General features: G+C 42.9%; 1 protein-coding gene across 1 annotated transcript in view; it reads left to right on the top strand.

The window, feature by feature from the left end:
• The window catches only part of zcchc2 (zinc finger, CCHC domain containing 2), a 55,047-nt gene that overhangs the window by 17,597 nt on the left and 12,746 nt on the right, over nucleotides 1-24,704 (top strand). Inside the window, exons 6-8 of the mRNA XM_056299465.1 lie at nucleotides 3,909-4,012; nucleotides 20,549-20,609; nucleotides 21,858-21,975. Coding sequence (XP_056155440.1) covers nucleotides 3,909-4,012; nucleotides 20,549-20,609; nucleotides 21,858-21,975 — 283 coding nt within the window. The remainder of the gene's footprint in view (nucleotides 1-3,908; nucleotides 4,013-20,548; nucleotides 20,610-21,857; nucleotides 21,976-24,704) is intronic.

The following is a 24,704-nucleotide window of genomic DNA, read 5'->3' as shown; positions in this document are numbered from 1 at the left end:
CTCGTGTTGTGTCTGGCTCGTGGCTGTGATGTCCATCAGCAACAAGAAAATACTGGCTTTGACTTGTGATTGGCTACTTGATCACAGATGCTGCTGCCATGCTGCACCAGCTGGTTGGTGTACAGCCGAAACAGTGGCCTGCCGGAGAAGCTGCGCCGCCACTCATAACATGGCTGATCATGGAAGATGCTCATGTTGTTGACTTTGTGTACTCTATTAATTTGCCATTGCTACACATTTAATGAAGCTACCTTGTGGAGGTGTTCCACAAGTTGCCGTGTGTTAACTAGATCAGTGGTTTTCAAAGTGTGAGGCTTGACCCCTCCTGGCAGGCACTGAAGAGTTTTAGGTGAGGCGTGGAAAAAAAGCAAGGAAATGCAAGAAAATGCCGGAAGCCTGCAGAAATGATGACGATGTGTGTTTAGAATGAGGATTTTCTTGGACGCAGACTCACTGTTCCCGTTTAGGTAGCGAAGGCAATGAAGGCTATCCATGGTAGGTTAAAAAGAGTGAACAATATGTATCTTCCCCACGGCGCGTTTTAAACCTTACAGGTTGCAGGTGTCAGGACGCAGCATTAAACACCAGTGGGTTGTGTGTATTTTCATGTTCTCAGTTCTGTTTTGTTAAAAGATGATGTTCAAATTTATTTTTTTTTAGTTCAGAAACACACAAATGCACATTGACCTATTTGCTAATTCTTAATCGCTTTTATCGATTTTTATTAAAATGTGGGAGATTGTATTAGGACTACTACTACTACTACTACTACTACTATCACTACTACTACAGGCTGCTCCCGTTGGGGGGGCGCCACAGCAGATTGATCATCTGTTTCCATCTCTTCCTGTCTTCTACATCTTCCTCTGTCTCACCAGCCACCTGCATGTCCTCCCTCACCACATCCTTAAACCTCCTGTTTGGCCTTCCTCTTCTCCTCTTCCCTGGCAGCTCCATATTCAGCATCCTTCTCCCAATATTCCCAGCATCTCTCCTCCACACATGTCCAAACCATCTCAGTCTTGTCTCTCTTGCTTTGTCTCCAAACCGTCCAAACTGAGGGGTCCCTCTAATGTAATCATTCCTAATCCTGTCCTTCTTCATCACTCCCAGTGAAAATCTTATCATCTTCACCTCTGCCACCTCCTCCTCCTGTCTTTTCGTCAGTGCCACTGTCTCCAAACCATACAACATAGCTGGTCTCACAACCATCTTGTAAACCTTCCCTTTAATCTTGCTGGTACCCTTCTGTCACACATCACTCCTGACACTCTTCTCCACCCACTCCACCCTGCCTGCACTCTCTTCTTCACCTCTCTTCTGCATTCCCTGTTACTTTACACCTCCGTTGCTTTACACCTCCACTCCTTGCATCCTCACCATTCCGCTGTCCTCCTTCTCATTCACACATAGGTATTCCATCTTGCGCCTACTGACTTTCATTCCTCTTCTCTCCAGTGCATACCTCCACCTCTCCAGGCTCTCCTCCACCTGCTCTCTACTCTCACTACAGATCACAATGTCATCCGCAAGCATCATAGTCCACGTATTAGGACTGAGTGTTCAAAATAAACATTTTCAAATCCTTTATGGTTACAGCCCTTTATTTTAAAACAAATTAGATTATTATTATTATTATGGTGTTTAATAAAATGGGGGAGGCCATGGTGACTTGATGCTGTCTGAAGGGAGGCTCACTGTCTTACACGGTGAAAACTCTGAACTAGATTACTAAACATCATGTTACTTGATATAAGGTGAAACTGAGTGTTACTTCCTAGCAACAAGAGGTGCAGTTAGTCTAAACGTGGATGCTGCTTGTATGTTTTGTGTGGTTGTATGTCTACTGTTGATGTCTTTCAGCACCAAAACAGATTCTCAAGTTGACGTAGCAGTAAATGATTGACTCATCCACACTTGAAATGAGCTCAGCATGTGTCAGCACACATGTCATGGAAATAAAGCATTTGCAGTGAGCCTTGTGTGACAGAAGTACAGAAAAATATTTTGTGAGCCGTAAGATTCTTTCAATCTGTTTCTTTAAAGTTGCATTGAATATATTGGGAAAAAAAGTTCTTGTCTGAAAGGTTGCACGTCTTCCTATGCACATTTTAAGCAAACCCCACGTAGGGTTGATGGTCTTGACTACAGTCAGTAGTCTGGTCTGCAGGTTCTTCACAGATGCTTTTTTCCCATGACGACCAGCAGTGCCATTATAAAGTGTTTGTGACGACATCTCCAGTGTAACTGAAGGATTTGTTGTTCAGAACATTCAGGTTCACCACTGGTCCTGCAGCGTTACGTTGGGCATTCTGGGTAACTAAAGGTCGCTTGTGGAAAACTGTGGCAGCGTCTAATATATTAGATGCCTCGCCATCGCAGATTATTAGGCACCACAGAGTCAATGAAGATAGCTTGCAGGACTTGTCGTGTTATTAGCGGCAACAGTTTCTTGTTCAGTCTGTACACCAACCAGCTGGTGCGGCGTGCCAGTACTTGCCATATAATGGCTGAACACACAAGACCAGTACTGATGTGACTAAGCAAGGGACAGGAGACAAAAGCCAAGTTTTTTTCCATCGCCACCCCCAAAGTCTAAAAAAATCTACTTGATTCACAAGCAAAGGTTGACCAGTTGTGACTGAAGGAGAAATCAAGTTCACCAGAGTTACAGCTCCGTGTTGCAGGGTGAGCAGGCGTGCTGCCTCCTCCGCTGTGTGCCTGCAGATACTGCTGCATGACTTCATGAAGCAGCTCCACGTATTCAGCTTCTGTAGAACGATATGAACACTAACAAAGACTTGATGCTACACACGTCTGGTTTTCTGAGTATTGAGAGTGTATAAACCCACTCGGTAAACTAAATCGACCCGAGCAGTGGTTCAGTGAATTCACCGTGAAGCTTTTATTTCAGATTCAGACCACTTCATTTATCCCACAGGGGCAATTCAGTTTTACAATCTACCCAGACCATACACACACGCACAGACAAGCGGCGATCAGCAGTATGTCAGAGGCAACAGACAGATCAGTACATGGGCAGGAGGTGCACACTGTCACCCTCGTCTGGCCTTGCATGCAGACTCGCACGAGGACCAGGCGAAGGACAAAAATCCACACAAGTTAAAATGTTTGCTTCAGCAGAGACTGGCTAGTTGTCATTCTGAATAGTGTTTTTTTTCATCAGTGATGCAGATGCTGCTGCACCTGTCATTTGCTGCACAGTACAATCCAGCTTCTTGTGGTTGTGCTCAATGTTGTAGTTTTGAGCCTGCCAACACAGGGATCGCCATTTCGAATCCCCGTGTTACCTCCGGCTTGGTCGGGCGTCCCTACAGACACAATTGGCCGTGTCTGCGGGTGGGAAGCTGGATGTGGGTATGTGTCCTGGTCGCTGCACTAGTGCCGCCTCTGGTCAGTCGGGGCGCCTGTTCGGGGGGAGGGGGAACTGGGGGGAATAGCGTGATTCTCCCACACACTATGTCGCCCTGGTGAAACGCCTCACTGTCAGGTGAAAAGAAATGGCTGGTGACTCCACATGTATGGGAGGAGGCATGTGGTAGTCTGCAGCCCTCCCCGGATCAGCAGAGGGGATGGAGCAGCGACTGGGATGGCTCCAAAGAGCGGGGTAATTGGCCAGGTACAATTGGGGAGAAAAGGGGGCAAATTTTTTTAAAATTTATATATATATATATATATATATATATATATATATATATATATAGTAGTGTTGAATTGTGTGTTATTAAAAGAGACCTAAAGACTCCGAGGCTCTTGTCTCTGTGATTTCTTCTCACGCTCTGTCTGTATCTCTTTCTCTCTGACTTTCTCCTTCCCTCCCTCCCTTTTCTGTCCCTCTGAATCGAACATCCCGGTGTCCGGTGTCATCCCCCTGCTCTTTGCTGCAGGGAGAGATTCTTGTCCGCCCCTTCAGTCTTCAGACGGACCAGGAAGGTGTGCAGCTTCTTCAACTGCAGTTCTACCTATGCTACAAAAACCCCCTGCTGCAGGTGTAAGTATTGAACTGTGTGTGTTTGTGTGCAAAGAACAGAGAAGAGAGAGAGAACAACAACATGCAAGTTCTTGATGTCACATCATTCCAAGAAAGGCTATAGAAGTGGATTTATGTTGTCACCAGCCAAGAAAAGGTCGTTTTTTATTCAGGTGTTACATAACAGTGTCTGGGGCAAATGGGTAGGTGGTCAGGCCAGGTGGCAGTATTAATTCACTCAGTTTGTAGAACCAGTTATAAAGACATGTATTTGCTCAGCTGCTGTACTTCTCTGTGTCCTCAGGTTGGCAGCATTTGTAATATCTTTCTTTTAGAAAGAAGGCACACGTGAATCATGTGGCCTACTTTCTTTTTAACCTAGACTTTGCTTAATTCATGACTGTCACAGTTGTCATCTTCATGATGCCTTCTCTAGTTGTGTACCCTCTTAATTGGTATTCACTTAGTGACTAGACAAATAGAAACCCCTGTTCAGTACCATGCTGGATCCCCTTTGGCCCTGATAATAGCAGGCAAACATGGCAGTGACCAAGCAAGGGTCCTGTAGCATCCTAGTGTTCAAGCTGGCCATGCAGACATCAGCACAACTGCCTTAAGTTGGTGGGTAGATACTATGGCATTCACAACTGCTGTATTTTAGTAGTCATCATCCGCTTCCGGTGTCGGAAGATGGCTGTGCGAATTTGCGTTTGCAGCGGCCTCACCCAGTGCCGGTGTCGGAAAATGGCGGTGCAAATTCACATTTACAGCGGCCTCACCCAGTACCGTCCATGCAGTGTCTTTTGTCCATGTCTGCGTCTTAAGTTTGTGTCTTCGTTTGATGGCTGGGAGAGCTGGCGCTGGATCGGCTGGGAGAGCAGGGCAGGCTAAGCTAACTGCTAGCCCATGCAGACCGGCAGTTCCGATAACACCAAGGGCGGCCTCACCTGGCGTTGACTGTGGTGTTTTGATGTCGTCGTGAGGAGTGCGGGGAGGTGTGTCAGGGGTGTCTGGCTGGGAGAGCTGGCGCTGGATAGGCTGGGAGAGCTTGGTCTGCTTCGTCCAGTGAGCCCGGGGACCACGGCCCTGCCTGGAGCTGTGCCTGAGGAGGAAACGCCGAGGGCGGTCTGACAAGATGCGGAGGCAGGGCAGGCTAAGCTAACTGCTAGCCCATGCAGACCGGCCGTTCCAACAGTCATCCTGGCTGGCGTTCGTTCACTTGGACAGTGATTTTTGTTTAGTTTGGGTATGTGTGTTAGTTTGGATATGTGTGTTCTTGTAGTTGTTGGATGTGTTTTTGTCTTTGTGTTGTACTGCTGTGGGCTGGGGGAAATGGCATTTCGTTTCATTTCATGTACGCAAGTGCATGAAGGGAAATGACAAAGTGTTCCTGATCAGCTACTCCCAAAAAGTAGTCGAGTTGTCAGTCGCGACAGATATATATTTTTTCAGACAATAACAGCGATCAATCCTCGTCAGAAAGGTCTCAAATACAACCAGTAAGGATTAACTAATGTAGGTGGGACTGACCTGGGGCTAGATGAAATAGGTGAGTCCTCGATTGGCTCTGAGAGGCTGTTCACAAATGAGCCACAATCTGATTGGACTAAACCCCCAGCCAGCCTGTCTGAGCTGGGCGTGAACTCGGTTGAAATATGTATTTAATACTATAAAATACTTGCACTGTCTTCAGTTGCTGCCTACACCAAGCTGAAGTGGATGCATTTGTAAAGGACTTTAGTTGGACGGCGGGGTTTATATACACTGCTGGTGCATATTACTTCTGGTTGGGTAACACATCTCACACACACACCAAACGAGAGAAGACGTACCTCGAAGGTCGTTGCACACCGTTTCACAACATTTTGAGGAAGCATGTTGTCTAAGCTGTAAACCATAGCAAAACAGACGTGTCCACTGTTTGACTGCAGTAACAACACGACTGCTTTCCTGCAGGTGCTTCAGGTTAACCAGTGACTGTGTTAACTGGTGACTTTCAGCCAACTGCACTTTTGGTTGTCGTGCTGAGGGCAACTGTTGACAAGCCTTAAATTGGATGTTCAGTACAGTAGATATTCATCTGACCCTTTTGTTCCTACATTATGTAAACTAAACAGTGTCGTCAACAAGAAGCATTCACATTTCTTGTTTGTGGTTCTGCATAGTGCTGGTACTGTTGTGGTACTTTAGGTAGCCTTACATATGTTGTAGCTGTTGTCATACTTTAGGTAGCCTTACATATGTTGCAGCAGTTGTGGTACTTCAGGTAGCCTTACATATGTTGCAGCTGTTGCTGTACTTCAGGTAGCCTTACATATGTTGTTGTGGTACTTTAGGTAGTAGCCTTACATATGTTGCAGGTGTTGTGGTACTTCAGGTAGCCTTACATATGTTGCAGGTGTTGTGGTACTTCAGGTAGCCTTACATATGTTGCAGTGGTTGTGGTACTTTAGGTAGGTAGCCTTACATATGTTACAGGTGTTGTGGTACTTCAGGTAGCCTTGCATATGTTGGAGCAGTTGTGGTACTTCAGGTAGCCTTACATATGTTGCAGCGGTTGTGGTACTTCAGGTAGCCTTGCATATGTTGCAGCTGTTGTGGTACTTCAGGTAGCCTTGCATATGTTGCAGCGGTTGTGGTACTTCAGGTAGCCTTGCATATGTTGGAGCAGTTGTGGTACTTCAGGTAGCCTTACATATGTTGCAGCGGTTGTGGTACTTCAGGTAGCCTTGCATATGTTGCAGCGGTTGTGGTACTTCAGGTAGCCTTGCATATGTTGCAGCGGTTGTGGTACTTCAGGTAGCCTTGCATATGTTGGAGCAGTTGTGGTACTTCAGGTAGCCTTACATATGTTGCAGCGGTTGTGGTACTTCAGGTAGCCTTGCATATGTTGCAGCTGTTGTGGTACTTCAGGTAGCCTTGCATATGTTGCAGCGGTTGTGGTACTTCAGGTAGCCTTGCATATGTTGCAGCTGTTGTGGTACTTCAGGTAGCCTTACATATGTTGCAGTGGTTGTGGTACTTTAGGTAGGTAGCCTTACATATGTTGCAGCGGTTGTGGTACTTCAGGGAGCCTTACATATGTTGCACTGGTTGTGGTACTTCAGGTAGCCTTACATATGTTGCAGTGGTTGTGGTACTTCAGGGAGCCTTACATATGTTGCAGCGGTTGTGGTACTTCAGGTAGCCTTACATATGTTGCAGCGGTTGTGGTACTTCAGGTAGCCTTACATATGTTGCAGCGGTTGTGGTACTTCAGGTAGCCTTACATATGTTGCAGTGGTTGTGGTACTTCAGGGAGCCTTACATATGTTGCAGCGGTTGTGGTACTTCAGGTAGCCTTACATATGTTGCAGTGGTTGTGGTACTTTAGGTAGGTAGCCTTACATATGTTACAGGTGTTGTGGTACTTCAGGTAGCCTTACATATGTTGCAGCGGTTGTGGTACTTCAGGGAGCCTTACATATGTTGCAGTGGTTGTGGTACTTCAGGTAGCCTTACATATGTTACAGGTGTTGTGGTACTTCAGGTAGCCTTACATATGTTACAGGTGTTGTGGTACTTCAGGTAGCCTTGCATATGTTGGAGCAGTTGTGGTACTTCAGGTAGCCTTGCATATGTTGCAGCGGTTGTGGTACTTCAGGTAGCCTTACATATGTTGCAGCGGTTGTGGTACTTCAGGGAGCCTTACATATGTTGCAGTGGTTGTGGTACTTCAGGGAGCCTTACATATGTTTCAGCAGTTGTGGTACTTCAGGTAGCCTTACATATGTTGCAGTGGTTGTGGTACTTTAGGTAGGTAGCCTTACATATGTTACAGGTGTTGTTGTACTTCAGGTAGCCTTACATATGTTGCAGCGGTTGTGGTACTTCAGGTAGCCTTGCATATGTTGGAGCAGTTGTGGTACTTCAGGTAGCCTTACATATGTTGCAGCGGTTTGGTACTTCAGGTAGCCTTGCATATGTTGCAGCGGTTGTGGTACTTCAGGTAGCCTTGCATATGTTGCAGCGGTTTTGGTACTTCAGGTAGCCTTACATATGTTGCAGTGGTTGTGGTACTTTAGGTAGGTAGCCTTACATATGTTGCAGTGGTTGTGGTACTTCAGGGAGCCTTACATATGTTGCAGCGGTTGTGGTACTTCAGGTAGCCTTACATGTGTTGCAGCGGTTGTGGTACTTCAGGTAGCCTTACATATGTTGCAGCTGATGGTTTTATCTGCTTCGGTAAAGTATTTCCACTCTGTTGATCGTAGTCGAACAGCAGCCATGTTTCTGTCACGCTGGGAGCAGGAGTTGAGGACTCAAATGCAGACAGCAGAGACAGACTGGGTTACAACAAGGTTTTATTAACATAAACAAACTCACAACACGGGAACATCGATTCAGGCAGCAAGAAAGAGCAGAGACAAGACGTGATGTCTCCGGCAACCAAAAGTCAATATATATGTGTGTGACGATCTGACAAAGTGCCAGAGCAGCCAGGGGGAATATATAACTTGCTGGAGAGCCAATCAGGGAATGGGGAGCAGGTGAGTAAAGCAGGGGAAATCAGGTAAATGGGGCAAGCATGGTGCAGTCAGGGTTACTCAGGTAAACGGGTGCAGGTGAGCAGAAATACTAATCGGGATGGGGAACAGTTGAGCCTTGATGACTCAGACCGCACAACTATGACCGTTTCTTTCTGCCTCTTGCTGCATATGTGCTCCTTCAGCGCGCCGCACTATACAGTGTTAAAGTCACACATGACAACCATGACTTGTCAACAGCAACTACCCACAGCACCCGCCAGCTGTATTTCTGCAGCTTTATGACTGCACAGTGCTAAAACCACTGTTGAACGATTAGTCTGCCACTATGAGCAGTCTCGACTAGTGGTTTTGACTAGTCAACTGTTTTGTGAAAGCCCTAGTGGATACTCCCTTCTATGGATGCTGTGTTGACATTCATCCCAAAGGTTTTCCACGGGTTTGAAATCAGGGGATGTGGCCGCCAGGTCATAAATGTGGTTTCATCTGAATGTTCCTCATACCATTCCAGGATGATTATTCACTATGACAGGAAACGTTATTTTTTTCTCTCCAAAGTACCCATTCCCTTGGGAGTGGTTTGTCCATTAAGCTATTAATGACTGAAGCTGGTCTGCTATGATGCTGAGGTCTGCTCTGGGCTATAAAAAGGCTTTATAGTTCATAAATGTGATTTTGACTGACTGATTTTGTTTTACACAACAAAATGTCCACAGAGCTTGTTGAAGATGGGTCTTATTGAGAAACAAAAAACTCTTTCATTCTTCCCGTTGTGAAAGAGCTGGAGCAACCCATGGCAGTTTTGCATCCAGGTGGAACATTATCTACAATGGTGTGTCTGACCTTGGTTGCCAACAGTTAATCACAACTTAAATGTGTGTGGGTCTCTCTAGGCAACTGCACACTGGGAAAGGCCTATCAGGAAGACTGCTCTGATGCTTCGAGCCAGGAGGAGGGTAGGTCTAAGTGTGTCTGCAGCACTTTATCCCCAGCATGATGTTAAGTGTTTCCTTTGTGGGAAGAGCAAGACTGAGAGCAGTAAATCAATCACACATTATATCTGTAGGCCGTCTCTTAACATGAAAATGCAATGCACCTTTTCATGGTAGCAAAAATGGAAGGCAAGGGGTCAAATAAAATTATGGTTTGAAAAAGGTTAAAATGAAGCCAAATAATTGAATAAAAAATGTCAATATTTTAAGAAAATAAAACTACAAAACCTTCTTTAAGATATACTCTAACATTTAGACCCATGAAAGAGCAAGAGAACTGAATTAAAACGAAAACTGGTTCTGACTCAGTCCAGCTCCTCTCTCTGCTCTCGAAACAGCACTATATGAATGCCTCTCCAAAATTGAGTAGAAAACATTGAGTAAAGTAGAGAATGAAATGGAAGCTCTAGTTATTTACAAAGAGAGACAAAAGGACATCCTTCTGTTCTAAGCTGGAAGTATTTAATTTTCCAAGGAAAAAGGTCTTGCCTACACGCCTCAACATTAGCTGTGCTTTGTTAGGGCAAACTAGTTAGTGGTTCATGTTATGGTCAGGTTAGTGATGTTATCAAACTAGTTAGTAGTTCGTGTTATGGTCAGCTTAGTGATGTTATCAAACTAGTTAGTGGTTCATGTTATGGTCAGTTTAGTGATGTTATCAAACTAATTAGTGGTTCGTGTTATGGTCAGGTTAGTGATGTTATCAAACTAATTAGTGGTTCGTGTTATGGTCAGGTTAGTGATGTTATCAAACTAGTTATTAGTTCGTGTTATGGTCAGCTTAGTGATGTTATCAAACTAGTTAGTGGTTCATGTTATGGTCAGTTTAGTGATGTTATCAAACTAATTAGTGGTTCGTGTTATGGTCAGGTTAGTGATGTTATCAAACTAGTTAGTGGTTCATGTTATGGTCAGGTTAGTGATGTTATCAAACTAATTAGTGGTTCGTGTTATGGTCAGGTTAGTGATGTTATCAAACTAGTTAGTAGTTCGTGTTATGGTCAGCTTAGTGATGTTATCAAACTAGTTAGTGGTTCATGTTATGGTCAGTTTAGTGATGTTATCAAACTAATTAGTGGTTCATGTTATGGTCAGGTTAGTGATGTTATCAAACTAGTTAGTGGTTCATGTTATGGTCAGGTTAGTGATGTTATCAAACTAATTAGTGGTTCGTGTTATGGTCAGGTTAGTGATGTTATCAAACTAGTTAGTAGTTCGTGTTATGGTCAGCTTAGTGATGTTATCAAACTAGTTAGTGGTTCATGTTATGGTCAGTTTAGTGATGTTATCAAACTAATTAGTGGTTCGTGTTATGGTCAGGTTAGTGATGTTATCAAACTAGTTAGTGGTTCGTGTTATGGTCAGGTTAGTGATGTTATCAAACTAGTTAGTAGTTCGTGTTATGGTCAGCTTAGTGATGTTATCAAACTAGTTAGTGGTTCATGTTATGGTCAGGTTAGTGATGTTATCAAACTAGTTAGTAGTTCGTGTTATGGTCAGGTTAGTGATGTTATCAAACTAGTTAGTGGGTCATGTTATGGTCAGGTTAGTGATGTTATCAGACTAGTTAGTGGTTCATGTTATGGTCAGTTTAGTGATGTTATCAAACTAGTTAGTGGTTCGTGTTATGGTCAGCTTAGTGATGTTATCAGACTAGTTAGTGGATCATGTTATGGTCAGGTTAGTGATGTTATCAAACTAGTGGTTCATGTTATGGCCTAGGTTAGTGATGTTATCAAACTAGTTAGTGGTTCATGTTATGGTCAGGTTAGTGATGTTATCAAACTAGTGGGTCATGTTATGGTCAGCTTAGTGATGTTATCAAACTAGTTTGTGGTTCATGTTATGGTCAGGTTAGTGATGTTATCAAACTAGTTTAGTAGTACATGTTATTGTCAGGTTAGTGATGTTATCAAACTAGTTAGTGGTTCATGTTATGGTCAGGTTAGTGATGCTATCAAACTAGTTTGTGGTTCGTGTTATGGTCAGGATACTGATGTTATCAAACTAGTTTAGTAGTACATGTTATGGTCAGGTTAGTGATGTTATCAAAGCCCTTGGTGTGTCTGGGACCATTTAGGAGGCATGCCAAGGCTTTTTTGGTCTGACGATGGGCTTCTCTTCAGCCACTCTCGCATCTTGTTCTTGTCCTCTGCAGAACCTGGTGAATTTGAGTGCTTATGAAGGGTGGTTGGGGCTTCAGGAGAAGAGCTGATTTATGACCTGATATTCCAAAACAGAACGCTGAATGCACTAATACACCAAACAAACCAAATTGACAGAGAATTGGACAAAAATGTATGCCACAAATATATCATTACACTCATAAGGTCAAATTTAGGTGAAAATTGTGCATAGTGTACATTTAGATAAAGGCGAGACTAAAAAGTGGTATTTTAAGAGCGTTTTTAAATATGTTCAGTTATTTAGCTGCGCTTAGAACCAGTGCGGCATGGTGGCGCAGTGGTTAGCTCGGTCGCCTCACAGCAAGAAGTTCCTGGGTTTGCGCCTCGGGGTAGTCCAGCCTTGGGGGTCGTCCCGGGTTGTCCTCTGTATAGAGTTTACGTGTTCTTCCTGTGTCTGCGTGGGTTTCCTCCAGGTGCTCCGGTTTCCTCCCACAGTCCAAAGACATGTAGGCAGGTGAATAGGCCATACTAAATTGTCCCTGGGGGGGGGGGTGCGTGTGTGCGTGTGTGCGTGTGTGTGTGTGTGTGTTTGTGAGAGAGTGAGTGAGTGAGTGAGTGAGTGAGTGAGTGAGTGAGTGAGTGAGTGAGTGAGCCCTGTGATGGCCTGGTGGCTTGTGCAGGGTGTCTCCCTGCCTGCCACCCAATGACTGCTGGGATAGGCTTCAGCATCCCCGCGACCCTGAGGCAGGATAAGCGGTTCGGAAAATGGATGGATAGAACCAGTGCAAGACTGTCCAAGTGTCTTGGACTATACAGTATGAGTAAAAGGCAGTATCACCGTAGGTGTGTGTTCTTGTTTTAGGATCAGCCAACAGAAGAGAGTTGATGATACTCAGGGCTGCAATTTTGCATATATTGGGGAAGACCGTGGTGGACTCAAAACATTTGTAAAATAATCCAAAAGCCAATTCTAATGCTGAGTGAATGCCAAGAGTGACGTGAGCTAGTTAAGACTCTTGCAGCAGCATTTTCAAGTTTTAGTTGCTCAACTGATAGTAAAATAATGCAGTAGTCAAGTCTGCCAGTCAAGGTCCACTTTTCTGTCAGTGAGACTGCAGTGAGCCACACTATCACGGTACTTAATGATAGTACTAGAAAGAGTTTGTATTCCTTATCAAGCTTTACTCTATTATTTACAACTTCCACTATAGCGTTGTATTTATAATTGGTCTTTATTTGCAAATGTTTGGGAAACATTTGTTAAGAATGGCTGAATCAAGAGTGCTCTTTTCCACGACTGCTTGTACAGCAGTAACCAACAACTATGGTTGGAAAGCATCCACTCTGCAAAGAATGATAAATAATATGCAGCAGAGCAGCAGGCAGATATTCCTCAAACTTAATAAAAAGTTGGGCTGGGACCCAGGTCAGATGTTGAGGGCATCAGTTTTGTTTTTGTTTTGTTTTTTACCGGCAATACTCACAAAATATTATAACGAAATCTCGCTGATAAAGTAAATAAATTTCTTTTCAGTAGTGTTGTCAATAGCAATAGTTGTAGTACAAAAATATGTAAAAAATACGCAATAGTTGTCAGAAATGGCAATGTCATGAAAATTAATTTTGTAGACTACTCGAGTTGTAAGGTCCAGAGTGTGTTCATGTTTTTCAGTCGGTACTTTGACATGATGAATAAAAGCCATTGTAATTAAGAATATTAGTAAAATCAAATGCTTTACTGTCTGCAGAATTGTCAACACGTAAATTAAGATCTTACTTGATAATAATGCCGTTATCATGGGAGAATTTAACAGCTCTAAGAATTCATCCAAAATACTTTACTCTGTGTGTGTGTGTGTGTGGGTGTGTGTGTGTGTGTGTGTGAGGGGGACTGCTAGCACACACCTAAAAGGAATTTAAATTATATTCAAAGGCTGAAAACTCACCAAATGAGAAGTTCCTAGGACAGAGAGAAGATGCTCTACTGGTGCCTATTCAAGATGTTATAGACCCTTTTATGACCTACGTCATGCATAGTATGCGTGCTTATTTTGGCAGCAAGAGGCAACTTCTCCATCTCCAATCAATGCAGAGTGCAAGTGGATTTTTTATCGATTGATATTTACATTTTTAAAATGTCATCTTGTGTTGTGGGCTGCCAGAACAGGTCTAGCAAAACTAAAGCTATTAATTTCTACCGCATTCCATCATGGAAAAGAACGTTCAAAAAATCAATTTTGTCACATCATCCACCCATTCCCTTATTCAATATGGATCGGGAAGTCGGGTGCCATCACTTAGTTAATTTATTGAGGTAGCATTCGCGATCTTTTGGATTAAGCAACTGTAGGTACGACTGTACTTCTGCCATTTTTTGCTGCCAAAATGCGCGCGCATACTAAATCACGTGAGCACTGTTTACCAACTGTAAAAGGGTCTATTGATTAGTTTTAAAGCTTTGCACGGCCTGACATGTAGTTATCGCTGAACTTTGTGATCTGAGGTCCTCTGGCAGGAACCTTATGAGTATCCCTGTGACCTGGTTAAAGACTAAAGGTGACTAGGCTATTGCTGTAAGGGCACTGTGGCTCTTGGTATCATTTTATTCATTTTATTTGTTGTTGTGTGATTGGGTTTTGTCTTCCATTTGTTTTAATTCCCTTTTATTCGTTTTTTTGCTCATTCTCAAGCATTTTGTCATTTTGTTTTAAAAAGTAGTATATCAATAAAGATTATTATTGTTGTTGTTGTCACTCTGTGATGGCCTGGCGGCCTGTCCAAGGTGTCTCCCCACCTGCCGCCCAATGACTGCTGGGATAGGCTCCAGCATCCCTGCGACCCTGAGAGCAGGATAATCGGTTTGGATAATGGATGGATGGATTGATGAATTGGGTTTTTTTGCCATCTCGAATTGCCTTTTATAAGTTTTAAAATTGGATGGAATGGCTTCATTTAAAACAGCTTGATTATCAGTGCTAAATGTTCAAAACACAGAAGACTTGCTTGTTAATTACATAAATCAGATATAAAAGAGCCATTTTAAATTCTGATATTCCAATATCTTTATGTGCCATAAAATCCGATGGAATATCAATAGACCTCCTCCAAAGTCCTTCCTTCCTGTTATCACCAGATGTGTTCAAAAGTTAGTATTAGCAGAAAAGTGAATGGAGATGAGGTTGTTACTGTCAGTACCTCTAGCAGGTTTAAAGCCTGCCAGGGTGCTGCCAGGGTGCTGACAGTATCTGTCTGTCTGTCTGTCTGTCTGTCCGTGTGCGGGTGTGTGCCTGAAGAGCCTCATCTTGCTATGCTCAAAGGAAACTGGTAGGAAAGCATAAGTGGGGCTAAAGATGCTAATCGCCCAGTGCTTCAGGGCAACGTCCACAAACTTGCTAGTGATTATTTTTGAAGACCACTGACAAAAGATGTCTCCTCTCTCCTGTTTCCCCAACCCCCACATTTCATTGCTATATCTGCCTGGCCGTGTGTTCTGCCTGACCTGGCGTAATCACAGCCCTTATCAAGCTAAAGTTGTGATATTTACCTTTTTATTCCCATAGCTGTCATAGAAAAGGATAGAATGTCCTCAAGTGTCCCTCAAGGCTCAGTTCTTGGCCCCCTTCTGTCTTCTATAGACATGCTGCCTCTTGGCCAGCTAATTCAAAATCATATGTTTTACCATTTTATGCTGACGACACTCAGTTACACATGCCACTAAAACCCACAGATCCTAGTGGCCTAGCAAATCTCACAACTTGCCTCTCTGACATTAAATCCTGGATGTCCGAAAACTTTCTTAAATTTAAGGATGATAGGTCTGAGGTCAAGATGATGAGTCTAGTGGCACGGTGGCGCATTGGTTAGCACAGTCACCTCACAGTAAGAAGATCCTGGGTTCAAGCCCCGGGGTAGTCCAACCTTGGGGGTCATCCCGGGTCGTCCTGTGTGGAGTTTGCATGTTCTCCCCGTGTCTGTGTGGGTGGGGGTCATCCCGGGTCATCCTATGTGGAGTTTGCATGTTCTCCCCGTGTCTGTGTGGGTTTCCTCTGGGGGCTCCGCTTTCCTCCCACAGTCCAAAGACATGTAAGCCAGGTGTATCAGCCATACTAAATTGTCCCAAGGTATGAATGTGGGTGGGTGTGGGTGTGTCTGTCAGCCCTGTGTGATAGTCTAGTGGCCTGTCCAGGGTGTCTCCCCGCCTGCCGCCCAATGACTGCTGGGATAGGCTCCAGCATCCCCGCGACCCTGAGCGCAGGATAAGCGATTTGGAAAATGGATGGAAGTCTAAGGTCATTCTGTTTGGTCCCACAAATTCCATCACGCTTTTGGTACTAACCTTGGTGGTCTGTCATGTAGTCCTAAGCAGGCTGCTAGGAATCTTGGGGTAATATTCGATGCCAGCCTCTGCTTTGATAATCAAATCAAGCATGTTGTTCAGTCATGCTTTTTCCTGCTCAAAGTAATCTCTAAAATTAGGTCATTTTTATCATTTGCTGATCTACAAAAAGTTGGACATGCTTTTATCTATTCTTGGCTTGATTATTAAAATGCACTTTACTCGGGTAAAATGCAATGTAGCAAGGGCTCCCTCCACCGTCTGCAGTTGGTATAAAACGCCACTCCTCGGCACATTACCGGGACAAAGAGGCATGACCATATCACTCGTGCTTGCCTCCCTACACTGGCTCCCTGTTATATTTCAAATTTATTTCAAAAAAATTATTGCTCACTTTTAAGGCCTTAAATGGTCTTCCTCCTACATACATTTCCAGTTTATTGACCTGGTAAACACCCTCTCAACCATTAAGATCTGCAAATTGAACCCTGCTGGTTATTCCCAGGTCTCGGTTTGTAACAAAACGTGATCGGGCTTTTGCTGCTAGAGCCCCACATTATGGAACTCTTCCTACTGAACTAAGACAAACCAAATCTCTAGCTTCTTTTAAATCTCGTCTTAAAACGTTTCTTTTTATGAAAGATTTTACAAATGTTTGATATTTGTTTTTATTTGTACTGGTTTTATTTTTACTCTTATTTTTATAATTGTTTCGATTAGGGCTGCACAGTATTAGGAAAACATGCAGTATGTGATAACGTTGTTGAATATTGCGATGACAATATGACTTGTAATAAATAAACAAATATTGGAGTATACAGTTTTAATGTTTTTCTTCTTTAGGTTTGCTGCTAACACAGACCCCAGACAATGAACAGCCTATGCACACGGAATAAAAAAATGAAATGCAGTATTTCCATTCCAGCAACATGGTTTTATTGAAAAAAATTCACCTGGCTACAGCCGCTATATTGACAATGAACAAATACCACCAACTTGGTTGCATGGCACTACAGTTTCTTCATCACTTTCACACAACATGTAGGCCTATTTAAAGCAGCCCCTAGGAGTTTGCATTATAAATGATTATGTAACAGTCTCCATTTAAAACTGATGTCTTACCAGTGTCTGTGAATGTTCTCATTCATCCAGGTCATAGTTATCCAAAGGAGTTGAATCAAGTGCAACTGGACTTGGTATATATCAGTGAAGACATTTTGCCCCTCATCCAAGAGGCTCCCTCAGTTGGTGCCTTTCTGAGGAGAAGACACACTCCTTCGAGGACAGCAATGTACACATTTTGGACAGAGACGATAGATGGTTTGAAAGAGGGGTGAAGGAAGCCATCTATGCGAAACTGGAAAAACCATCCCTCAACAGAGGAGGAGGTCTGCGACACCATCGCAATCTCCCACTTACAATGCTGTCCTTTCATCTCTACCCAGGAGACTCAAGAAGCCTAGCCTCCAAGAACAACAGTCGGTCACTAACGGCTCCAACCACTCTCATGACCACTCAACAATGAAGTCGAAACTAACACCCCCAACGACTGTCACTGCTAAACAAATGCAAATCAATAGCTCCGATAATGACGGGTGCGGCCAAACATTGGTACACAAAAGAGCCACTCATATCTATGGCTCTGTTAGCAACGGGCGTTGGTAAACATCGGGACACAAAGAGCCATGGACATCTATAGCTCTGAGAACGACTCCTAGAGGATAAATTCTGAGTCTCATCACCAGCCATCAGACTAGCTTGGTCTAGTCAGAAAGGCACAAACTGAGGAAGCCTCTTGGATGAGAGGCAAAACGTCTTCACCGATATATACCAAGTCCTGATGTCTTACCAGCTTTGCAAAGTGAGTAACTAATGTTCGAATTTTATATTTTACATTATATTGTGTTGTTACTGAGGCGGAATCGGCCAAGTGACACTACCGGCTTTTTTTCCGGAAGGGGGCACCACAGTCAACACAAACTCCTAGTAGTATGCAGAGTGTGAATGCATGGCATGCGCGTATACCATTTATCGCAGTCTTTTGCGATACGTATATCGCGCATGTTGATATCGTGATGAAGGTAAATTTTCCATATATTGTGCAGCCCTAGTTTCAATTAATCAAGTTGCTATCTTCCCTTTTGCTCATATTTTATGGTGTTTTTTGTTAGTGCTTTTTATTTTATGTTCTTACAATGTTTTGTGTGTGTGTGTGTCATTTTTAACCGTTTTATCCTGTTATGTGAAGAGCTTTGTAATCCTCACAGAAAGTTGAATCAGTTCATCTGGGCTCAATGTTTATTGAGAGAAACGTTTCATCATCATCATCATCATCATCATCTAAGTGACCTCTTGTCTCAACTGACTGCAGGTATCCCGACCCTTATAAACAATACACTGGCATAACAACCGAAACAACGATCGGTTTCATATGCAAATTGCCATGACTTTTCAATGGCAATGTGTACTATTCACAGAGGATTTGGGAATGGTTGCAATCACAGCATTGTAAGATGGCAACAGATGTACTCTTTTTTTTTTTTTTTTTTAATATCATCAGGTGTGGAGGTGTTCGAGAAAAAGCTGGGTCTTTAGCTTCTTCTTAACGATGGAGAGGGACTCGTCAGATCGAATGGAGTTCGGTAACTCGTTCTACCACTGGGGAACTACAGAAGAGAAGAGTTTAGCCAGTGACCTAGGGCCCTTTTGTGGCAGAAGTGCCAGGCGCCTTTCATTGGCAGAGCGTAGTGAGCTGGACCGAGTGTAGACCTGAATGAGGGAGTTCAGGTAGGCAGGAGCCGTTTAGTTGCTGTTTTGTAAGTGAGCATTAAGGTTTGGAATTTGATGCGGACAGCAACTGGGAGCCAGTGGAGGGATACAAACAGCGGAGTGACAAGTACTGTTTTGGGTTGGTTGAAGACCAGATGCACCGCCGTGTTCTGGATCATTTGCAGAGGTTTGAAAGTGCATGCAGGAAGACCTGCCAGTAAGGAGTTGCAGTAGTCAAAGTGTGATATAACAAGAGCCTGTACCAGAAGTTGTGCTGCATGCTCAGACAGGTAGGGTCTAATTTTCCTGATGTTGTACAAGGCAAATCAGCACGTCTGAGCAGTTGAGACCACGTGAACCTTAAAGGTTAGTTGGTCATCAATCATGACACCTAGGTTTCAGGCAGACTTTGTGGGCATGAGTTGGATTGATCTGAGCTGGATATTGATCAGTTGTTGTAAGGATGGACTGGCTGGGATGACAAGAAGCTCAGTCTTAGATAGATTAAGCTGAAGGTGGCGTTCTTTCATCCATGCAGCGATATCAACAAGGCATGACAATATCTGTGCCGAGACTGTGAGGTCATCCGGTGGGAATAATAGGAAGAACTGGGTATCATCAGTATTGCAGTGGTATGAGGAACCATGCGAGTGGACGATTGCACCAAGTGAGGAGATGTATATTGAGAAGAGAAGGGGACCGAGCACTGGCCCTTGAGGTACTCCTGTGGATAATAATATTGCAATATATTGCTCTGTTTGTGCCGGGTTACCCAGTCCTTGGGGTGGACCAACTTCTGGCACAGCGTGTTTTGGGATTTGAAAGCAACTGAGATGCGATACTTTGAAAATTTGCATCTCAACTGTTCCGACACTCCCGCCATGTACGGAATCACCACTGGTTTATGCTTAGGCAGCTGTTGTCCTTCTCTCTTCGATCGGCTGGTACACTGTTTGGGCGTATTCCTGGCCAAGGTCAACAAACGCCCAGTTAGGATAACCACACTTAAACAGGCCCTGTTTAATGTGGGATTTCTGCCCTTTCCTGGCTGTTGTGTTGGTGGGGATATTGTCAGCTCAGTGATACAGAGTCCTGATGACTCGTAGTTTGTGCTCCAGTGGATGATGAGAGAACAACTGGTCGTTGTTTTCGGTCGTTATACCACTGTATTGTTTATAAGGGTGGGGATACCTGCAGTCAGTTTAGACTGAAGAGGTCACTTAGATGAGTGATGAAACATTTCTCTCAATAAACGTTGTGTCCAGATGAACTGATTCAACTTTGTGGGATTTTCTTACATGGATTATTGAGCATGCATAGACATTTGTAACCCTGTTTCACAAAGTGCTATGCAAATAAAGTTTATTATTGTAATTGAACAACAATTATATACAGGCAAACCTTTTTTTCATGTTAGGGATTAGATAGAACTCACTCTGCTTACAGCCTGATTTATGATTTTCTTTAATCATCCTCTCATCTGCCTTATCAAACACCAACAAGTAAGTTTTTAGCTGTCTTGTGGGGTAATCTTCAGACAGTGTCTGTAGTCCTTTCTCAAGCACACAAAGCACGTTATATTGTTGGCCAAGATCCATGGCCTTACCCTAGCCATCCAGATGGCCCTGTAAAGTGCTATCCATTATAGACTGTCAGTCAAACTCATTATAATAACTTCTACCTAGTTTGATATGGATTATACACAGTGGTAAGGTGCAGTATGTTTTCAGTTGTGCCATGACACTGTTCTGATCAAGCCCATGACAACAGATAATGGGATTTCTTTTTTTTTTTTTCTGTTTGCCCAGATTCTGAGCTGCATGTGCAGGGACACAAGAAAAAGCATGGAACCAAGAGTCCCTTTCAGGCGTAAGTAGAGCAGTGCTGGTTTACTCAGGCAGGAAACTTCAGTAATGAAATCTAACTCACGAGACATGTTGCTAGATAATTATATTGTAAAAATTGTACCATACTCCCAAATAATATTTGATGAAACGCTGCTGTCGCGGACAAAATTTCAGCATCAAAATATAACCAAAACAATGAAACAGTTGTTTCATTGATGCTTGCTTCTATCCCAAAAGCAAGTGTGTACAGGTGTAATTTGTGTAATAATTCTACTTTGTTTCAATTAGTACCATTCATTAATCATGTTAATAACTTTTACAAGTCATTATATGCCAGGAAAGCTAAAATATTACACATAGCAACTTTTAATGATGGAGATTTTTCTTGTTTTGGATTTGTTTTTAATATCGTCATCACTCCAATTTTCTTGTTGGCTGTCATCATTGCCTTAGATGTAGCTGAAGTTAATAATAGAAAATGTGCTAAGTCATGGCAAAACTGGCGAGAAGCAAACTGTTGAGAGCAATCACACTAACAACCCTAGAACATCTGTTGTTGTTCACTCTTGAACTGCGTTTCTCCTTTGGTGACATTTGTGTTTTCCTTTAACTTTGTTTTTTGTATATAATTTTATTCATCACTTGTTTTGTGTGTTTACAACTGTTCTATATGTCAATATCCTTTTCTAGACATGTATGTGGAGGACCCAAAGACTCTTGTTCAAGAGTAACCAAACCCTAGACCGTTTTGTTGAGTTTGCTGACATCTGCAGTTTAAAAACCATGTAAAGGTTGAAGCCATGCCATGCTGGTTTTGGTACTCACACCTTAGTCAGACAGAGCCATTATTAATTTTGTTAGCTGCAGCTGTGTTTACCCTGCTATGCTTCCACCACACAGTACCAAGACTAGTCTGCCATATTTAATAAAAACGATTAAATTAAAAAGGATTTAACCATAACTAAAATAATAAATAAATCCCCAATTAAAATAGACTAATATATACCCAGTTACACTCTGGATCACTGGGTCTATAGTTATCTAATCTATTTATTGGATTGAGTTATTCATTTGTAGCATTTATGGTTTCTTCAAAGTCTCTTATTAATCCCTCTTTTTATAGTCCAATTACATGTAAATGAATGGCACTGTAACCATTAACAAGACTCTCTGGGTCCTCCATACATGAAAGAATATTGTTGATTTTGAGCAACCTAAATGTCATTGCTGAGGATAGTAACAATATGCGGGTAATTCCTCATGTTTCCAGGGCCAAAGGCTCCCAGGGGGAGAGCCGGAGACCGGCCCACTGTGCCGAGCACAACGGACAGGCGGAGTGGTGGAACAAGAGCTGTGCCCAGAAGAACCAGGGAGCTGGGACCGAACAGGTGAGTAAACATGCCGTCACATGGGAAGATAGAATTGATGAACTCAACTTCTCCTTGATAAAATAAACCTTCTAGTTGAGAATGGCCTCTAAAAACGATACAAAGTAGCGGCTTCTCATCCACAGATTTAGATTTCTTAAGTAAAACAAATATGTACCCAGTGAATATGCCAGTCACATCCAGGAGTAGAAGTGTTTACAGCACCACAGTAGAAGAAGTGCGGCAAGCATCCAGGGTAAGGTGTTTTTGTGCAGTGTTCTCTGAACACTTGTGTCCACATAACACCCCAGGGTTTTAATAAGAGAGGGCTTTCTGGAGAGTCTGCAGCAGTAACAGCAGGTCTTTCAGTAACAAACACCCCCCATGCCTTTAATTTCAGTATCTTCACTTTACCTGTGTTCAGCCATGCACTGCAGCCTGCACTGATGGTGCAGGAGGTCTGTTCAGCCATGCACTGCAGCCTGCACTGATGGTGCAGGAGGTCCGTTACTGGGAGCAGCTGCAGAAAGAGAGGGATAATTATCAATCACTAATTTTTTGCTTTTAAAATGTTTAGGAATGTTGGTATTTTTAGGTATCAGGATAACGTTCCAACAGACATTTTTAAATTGTCTTTTTTTACTTTGAACGTTGTCTGTGTTCTTTGTAAAGAAGTCAGATGTCTAATATGTTTAATTTTGATTACTGTCAGTACAACTTAGGGGTGAGACTGTCTAGACTTCTTGTGATCCTGTTCTGATTCAGAGGGCTACGATGCCATTATCAGAGTCAGAACCAGAATACTTTATTCATCCCTGAGGGGAAACTAGGTTCTATTACAGACACTCATGCTCTAGTAAGAAAATATTAAAAATTAACAAGATACAAGATAACAAGAAACAAATAGAAATAACAGATCAAATAAGAAATAGAAATAAGAACAAAATACATCAAGAAGCGTGGTGCACATAACACCCTGCACTACCGCAGCACACAACAACAGCACAAACACAACCCAACAGGGTAGAACAAGAGGAAGGACCAGTCCAGTGACCATCAACTCCGAGTGTCTGTCACTCTGAGGGAGGAGTTGTAAAGTTAAAATTTAAATAAAAATTATAAAATCATTATTGATGCATCTTGATGCAGCAACATTTTTGATTTCTAGACATGACTTTTTCTCATTAAAGCAGCATATGTGTCTACTACTACTACTACTACTACTACACTACTACTTTCAGCTACTCCCTTTAGGGGTCACCACAGCGGATCATCCGTTTCCATCTCTTCCTGTCCTCTGTCACATCCATAAACCTCCTCTTTGGCCTTCCTCTTCTCTTCTTCTCTGGCAGCTCCATATTAAGCATCCTTCTCCCAGTATACCCAGCATCTCTCCTCCACACATGTCCAAACCATCCAAATCTTGCCGAAAGCAAAAAATAAAGCAGCATATGTGCAGTGATCATAATTAAAATAAACAGGTGAATGTACTTCCAATATCTTTTATTACTGCAGTAACAAACAGAAGAGACGTGTCAGCTGAAAGGTCATGTATCCCAGTATGCAAAGAAGCAACAAGAAAAGAAACTAAAGTGTGTCTGTAGCAGCATCCTTGTTGTAAATGAACAGGGCTTCAGCAAGACTTCAGTATTACTTGATAACATAAAAAGCTGCCCTCATTCACACATAAATAATAAGACTTCAACCCACATCCTCCTGTTATGTATAGCCAATGAGCACACAACCCCTCAGACAGAACAAAACATTTCGCTGTATATTTAAATCAAAAACAGCTTTCACACAAAACAACATAGAATTGTGTACCAGCTCTCATACAGAACTAACTCTTTCTGTGGAATATGTGGTAAAACAATAAATAATGAGAAAATACAAACAATAGGCCAAAGTAAAATCATGGAGCAAATAGCAGATGTGCCTAGCTGGTGATGCTGGAATGTGAGTTTTAGTGTAAGAACAGGAGCTGGTCTCCATGCTCCGCTGTGCAGTAACTACATCCCCTGAAGTAGAGAAGACTCTGCAGACACACTGGTGCCTGGAATACACAAGTATCTCTTGGCCAACGTGGAAATCAGAGGAAGCATCACCTCATTCTTCCTCCACCACATGAGCGGGTCCTCAGAGAGAGTGGGGGGGGGGGGTCCTCAGAGAGGGAGGGGAGTGAGTGCAGCACTATGATACTTGGTCATGTCCTCCTCAGCTCTGGCAGAGGCTGATGTGGGTAGAGGTGGACTCTAGCATCAGTGAAGATAAATAAATGGCCTTATATAGAATAAAACGAACTGTAATAAATCGAAAGTAGGTAGCGCAATTAGCGCAGCTATAATAACAGCAGCACACATTTTATTAAACAAACAATTTCTTAAATAAATAAATAAAAAGCTACTCGCTTGTCATTTGGAATGGCGAAGGCGTCGGCCGCTTCTCCAACCTGTTGTGCAGCATTGACTCCTGGACGGCTCACCTCTATTACTTTGGTTTCCAATACGAAAGCGCAGATTCAAGGTTCTTTATTTGTTACGTCTCATTATAAAAGTATATGAGAGTAAAGTTCTTGTGTTTCGGCTCCTCAACACTGCAGTAACAATAGCAATAAAATAACAACAAAACAGAGTTCCTACTCCTGAATTATAAAGTGACAGGTGACAGCCATGTACGCCTCCATGCTCACCGAGTTCCAGACGTCCGCTGTGAAACTTAAGGCAGTTGAGTTTTCAATGAGAGTTAAAATT

Source organism: Lampris incognitus, chromosome 19 (assembly GCF_029633865.1).
Source record: "Lampris incognitus isolate fLamInc1 chromosome 19, fLamInc1.hap2, whole genome shotgun sequence".
Classification (NCBI taxonomy): domain Eukaryota; kingdom Metazoa; phylum Chordata; class Actinopteri; order Lampriformes; family Lampridae; genus Lampris; species Lampris incognitus.
This window is presented reverse-complemented; position numbering and strand designations above follow the sequence as displayed.